Genomic DNA, 6000 nt, shown 5'->3' on the forward strand with positions numbered 1-6000 from the left:
TTTATATGTGTGGAGGCACACATGTTGAATAAGTAGGATTTGAAACTTTGCATGGTGGAAATACGATATGGAAAGTATTGCGGTAACAACATGTAATGACTATCTCTAAATGAGTTGGGGCGGTTCTGAAAAGAACCACTGGTTCCAACTCGACGTTTCGATCAGTATGCTCTGATCGTCTTCTGGAGAAAGCCAGAGCATTTAGTACCAACTTCAACACATGTTGGTAATAAATACTCCATCTTACGATCACATCAAAAACAACAGTAAGTCTATACATGATACTTGAAGGGCACCACTGAAGACTGCCCTCAGTGAGTTGTGCATGGACTTGATAATGAGAAGTCATTCAAATGTAAACAAGTTCAACTTTATTTTATAAATTATGCTTATCACTATTACCGATGAAGTAATTACATTAATTAACACATCATAGAAAAAAAACGGTTTGGAATGAAACAGGGCAGATAAAAAAAAGGTCTGAAAACAAGGTCTTTCGAATGTTTTTTACTTGGTGTTTATCTTGGTTTTACAAGCCCTATTATGCATTCTGGGGCATTATAAATGGTTTTATCGTGATGATTGTTGTCAAACTAGTCCTAAAAAATTAAAACGATTTTATTTGGGGGGTTTTCGGCTGAAATGTGCACATATCAGCACGCAACTCGCACAGATCGGCCAAATACGCTACCTTGTGCATTGGGGAGAACCCTCCACATTTGTCTGTATAGGCTACCACTTGAACTTGTAATAATAATAATAATAGTGGCTTCTTATATAGCACTCAGGTAGTGGCTTCTTATAATAGCACTCAGGTCCGTTGCGCAGTGACACTCATTGCTTCAACATTATTACCCCTGGTCACTGGGCCTTAAGTCATTCCTTAAACCATCTCAGCTCCCTGGGGAGTTATCAGCCTGTGCCGCCAAATATGTAGCGCACTAAGCTTATCACTCACAATAACCAACTCTGCCCTCACAGGTACCCATTTACCCCTGGGTGGAGAGAAGCAATTATAAGTGTCTTGCTCAGGGACACAAGTGTCACGACCGGGATTCAAACCCACACTCTGCTGAACATAAACAGCAGAACTTGAGTTCGGTGCTCTTAACCGCTCGGCCACGACACGCCTCGTAGGATAATTAACAATATTAGACAAATAATACAAGCAAAGACTTTTGAGACAAACACTTAAAAAGTAAACTAATATTGTTCTTCATGATCTTGTACTGGTGTCTCTGGATCTGTAGGTAATTCCTCGACTCTTTAATTCTCTGATGACTGCATTCGGGAGTCGCCCTGTGACTGAGATGGCATAGCAACCTTTCTGATTTCGATCTGTGGTCATATATGTAAAAGGGCAATGGACGGTCATGGCAAGAACTCTAAGAAACATTTCTGTGAGATAAGTAACTCAAAATGTGTATTCTAATTACAGACTATTCTTCCTGCGTGGACAAAACCGCTCCAGATTTTGAGTGATTCCACCACCTTTTAAAAATGAAACTATGACACATAAAGCTCGCCCCATACTTCCTGTGAATGCGAATGCGATACGAATGTTGGCGTCACAAAGTTGCAATAATTGATTCGCAGGGGTTGAGTTGTGCTCAACTCTCTTGCAAATATCGCATCGCATTTCGCATTCACCAGAATGGCCTAACACTCCTCCTTCACCAGGCTTAACACTACTCCGACTGTTAACCCCTTTTAGGATTGAGGAGAAACATATCCTGTTTTAAAATTGAGGAATAACTCATCCAAGTTTCATGAAACAATTCTTACTTATTCTCTGCCATTTTCCAACCCAGCTGTCTTCAGGGCTTGTGAGGGCAATAATTCTGAAACACAAAGACACAATTTGTAAAATTTGATGAGAGCTCCTTTGATAAAGTTTAATTTCACTAATATAGGAAACAGGCATGTAATGTATGATTTTTGAAAGGGCAAGGGCACCAAGGCATTTTTACCTTGTGTAAGGGCACCCTATTAGGAAATTGTAAATTTCTACTGGTTACTTTAAGGGCACAAAGGCAATGACTTGGGGGCATTTAGGCAATCCGTTCAAGTCACCTGGAAGTGGTATTTTTTCAAAATAAAGCTTTTGTCACTAATATATGTGTTTTGATGAGTGGAATGTGAATAAACAGTTAACTAAGGTTTTAAAAAATCAGTTCTTATGTTATTTACAAATTTAAGAGTAGACCCCGACCCGAGAGGGCGCTGTTTGTGACGTCAATCAAGGCAGACTTTGCCTGTAATGCGTAGAGTAAACACAATTGCAAGTACATGTACAGACCAAGTCGTGAGTTTGTACGTTTTTTTTTTCTTTTTTCGGCAATGCCGACCAGGTGTATTGCTGCTGAATGCAGAAAAACACTTTTTGAAATGTACCAACTCACGACTTGGACGCACATGTACTTTGCACGTGTGTTTACTATACGCATTGCAGGCAAAGTCTGCCTCGATTGACGTCACAAAAGGGGTAGGCGGAGTCAGCCCCCCAAACAACTTTATATATTTTTTAAACATATAAATCGTGACAAACAATTACTAAAAAAATTGTTTTATTGTTCGTAAGCATATATACTCTTATGTTTGAAAGAAAAAACATTCTATTTCCAGGTGACTTTAAGTATCAGGCCCACCTGAGGAAACCATTATCAAACCTGATACTTCACAAAGGTAATCGAGGCTAATGCCTCAATATCCCTAGGCATTGCATTGATGCCCCTTTGATTCCAAACAACTTTTCCTGACAAAGGGGGGCCATTAATCAAAACAACTAAAAACAACCCTGCCCTAACAAGAATGCAGGATTGTAAAAAATCGTTGACTGACCCAACAGACTATAAACAGAAGTGCCTTTTGACTTGTCCAATTACTGTTTACACTCGCATTTGGCAAGGAGGACCAACGCAGAGGTAGAACCCTGTACTTACCCATCAAAGGATGTACTTGTGCAATCATATACAATATCTCTGTTGCCCTTCATTTGCAGGTATTCCTCACAGTTATCACAACCATCCAGTTCAAACTGGTCAAGTGTCTGTGAATAACGAAACAAAGAAAAGAAACAAGAATTGAATTGATAATAAGTGAAATAATTAGTCTGTAGAAGTAAGTATTAAAGTAAGTAAAAGTAATTGTCTGAGTAATGGGGCGGGCCTGCGGCCATTCGAGCTGCCCAGGGTTTTATGGGTGTATTCTGAACAAAACACATGCCGGACAAAAGACCTGCTATTATCAATGACAGATTATGGCGTGCATGTTTGGGATTTGTTTGTAATTGCCTAATTAGGGTTTTTAATATAAAAAAAAATTAAAAATAAAAGCCATTCCTAATAATATAATAACAACGAAATGTCGGTCAAATATTCGGATAATTTTCCGCACGTCGCCACCAACTGACCAATAAATATTCTGCCATGGGACTCACTTACTACGAATGCATTTCTCTCTTTCAGGACATTGTGGACAAATGTTTTGTTAGTGTTTAGGCCTATGTCATGACAAAATTCCCTCGTAACCCTCTGGCCATGCAGCCGTCGGGAGAAGGGTTACTTTCGCAACCTGGGAAATAAGATCAACTCTCATAACATTTTAATTTGCCCAACATCAATTGGAGTGACAACAACTGTGTGTCAACCAGAAGCGGGTACAGCTATAAAGCTGCAGATCAACTGGTCACCCTACATGTAGTTGAAGAACATGGGCCCACTCAACATGTCAATCAACCCATAAGAAAACAGGGAAACGCCGAGAACTTCTTCGAGACTTGGTTTTCACCAACAATCCTGACATACTCGACAAAGTCCCGCACTGTTGTCTTATCTCCAAACATATTATGGATTAAGTGGGGAGATCTCAACATGGGCGCAGGTTTATCTGACGGGGCGTACATGTACCCAACAAGTCGTAAATAATGGGCATACACGTACATCACTCCCAGCAGTTGCACTCCTGGTGTGCCACAAGGCACTGTCACTGGTCCATTTTTGTTTTTGTTGTACATCAATGACCTTCCAAACAACATCACCTCCCAGACCTATGCTTTTTGCAGATGACTGCTTGCTTTACACCCCAAATCCTACCAACGGGGACACCAGCACTTTGCAGAATGACCTGAAACTCCTGGAAACCTGGCAAGACACTTGGTTAATGGATTTTAATCCAAGCAAGTGCTGCACCATGACCATAGGCAAGAGAAACCAACCTCAGCATGAATACAAATTTTGCAATCAATTTTTTGGACAGCGTCTCATCTCAAAATACCTTGGTGTTAACATATCTAATACCCTCAGCTGGAACATCCATGTTCAGGAGTCCATCAAGAAATCTAAACGAGTGCAGAATGTTATCCGCAGGAATTTGTGGAGCTGTAACAGGGAAGTGAAATCAACTGCCTATTTGAGCTTAGTGAGACCACTCTTAGAATATGCTGCATTCGCATGGGACCCCTCAACAAAACAGAACATAAACTCAATTGAAAGAGTCCAACGTCAAGCAGCAAGATTTTGCACAGGCAACTACAAAGAGATACGGGAACTGTTACCAAACGTAAGTTCTAGTATGACTTGGGATGGAACACACTACAGAACAGGAGAAATCAACAAAAATTATGTATGTATGCTCTACAGTACAAGATGAAAAATGGGTTGGTTGACATTCCACTTCACAACTATGTTCAGCCCAATACCAGAGATACAAGGGGGAAACAACCACAAATTCATTCAAGTCGGTCACAAAGCTAGGGCCTTCAAAATCAAAGATTCATTCTTTATACATGTATCAACTGTTAACTCTGGCACTCACTCTCCTCAGCTGCTGTGAATAGCGCAACACTAGCCAAATCCAAGGGAAATATATAAGCACCAACAATTTCCACACGCAGTGCGCAAGTTAGCTTTGATGAATCCGGCAGATGCAACAGAACAAGCACTTGACTTTTTTAGCCAAACCCAACAAGACAAATTATTAACATGTTCAACTATGGTTTTTTCAACTATATAATTATATTTATATTAAACTAGAGGTGACATTTTCATTAAGGGTAACTACAGTCCTAGTTTTTCAGTTAGACTAGACTCCTAGAGTCTTATTAAATGTAAGGTCGAGTTGTCACGCCGGTCATGTCGTACTCTCATAACAAACGCTTTTGATAACATGCCGAGTTGTCTCATCAACAATTCACGAGAGCAAAAGTAGATTTACCTTTAACCAAATACCAAATGTCCGTAAGTTTTAACAATTAAATATACATAATTACCTTAACTAAAGAACAAACGAGACATGCCCGCAAGTTCCTGAGTTCTTTAGGTACAATCTCCATGACCAAACTGTTGAAAACGTTGACAAAAAATGACAAAGTATCGAGCGAGAGAGCACAAATCTCATACGGTAGTGTTAAATAGCGCCCTCTCTTGAACGGTGTTGCTCGTTACGTGTGTGTGTGTGACCTTGTCGTCTGCAACTAACCTTTTCAGTTAACCATAAAAATAACTTGCGCCAATTGTGAAAGCCCCCACGAGTTAGTTTCATCACACTCGGATAAACAAATAATTTGGGGTTATAATATAGTTTCGCTTGTTTTCCTTTGAAATGATAAACCCATTGTCACAGTACAGTTGTAGTCATACCGTACTCAAGCACTATCGTAGCGTCGTACGTTATCGACCCTCATACGGTCCCCAACTTTGATTCCCGTTTACCGCGAGATTGTGCAAGCTGCACCGGTGACAGAAGCTATGCAGTTTACTTACAGTCTGTATTTTCATCAGGCTTAATCATGCTGAGAAAAAAAAATTCCTGTCGTTGGTTATGCTCAAACATTTATAAAATGATTGATTTTTAGTATTTGTTTGTCACGATTTACATGTTTAAAATATATATAAAGTTGTTTGGGGGGCTGACTCCGCCTACCCCTTTTGTGACGTCAATCGAGGCAGACTTTGCCTGCAATGCGTATAGTAAACACACGTGCAAAGTACATGTATGTCC

General features: G+C 40.0%; 1 protein-coding gene across 1 annotated transcript; it reads right to left on the reverse strand.

Annotated features, from left to right (window-relative positions):
• Nucleotides 1–1055: 1055 nt before the first annotated feature.
• Nucleotides 1056–5423, reverse strand: LOC117290901 (transcription elongation factor SPT4-A-like). Its single transcript, XM_033772472.1, has 4 exons — nt 5270–5423; nt 2943–3049; nt 1786–1841; nt 1056–1338 (listed from the first exon to the last, which is right to left on the reverse strand). The coding sequence occupies exons 1-4, from the start codon at nt 5330–5332 to the stop codon at nt 1217–1219; spliced, it is 348 nt and encodes a 115-aa protein (XP_033628363.1). The 5' UTR covers nt 5333–5423; the 3' UTR covers nt 1056–1216.
• Between the last annotated feature and the right edge of the window lie 577 nt (nt 5424–6000).

Source organism: Asterias rubens, chromosome 5, assembly GCF_902459465.1.
Source record: "Asterias rubens chromosome 5, eAstRub1.3, whole genome shotgun sequence".
NCBI classification, from domain to species: domain Eukaryota; kingdom Metazoa; phylum Echinodermata; class Asteroidea; order Forcipulatida; family Asteriidae; genus Asterias; species Asterias rubens.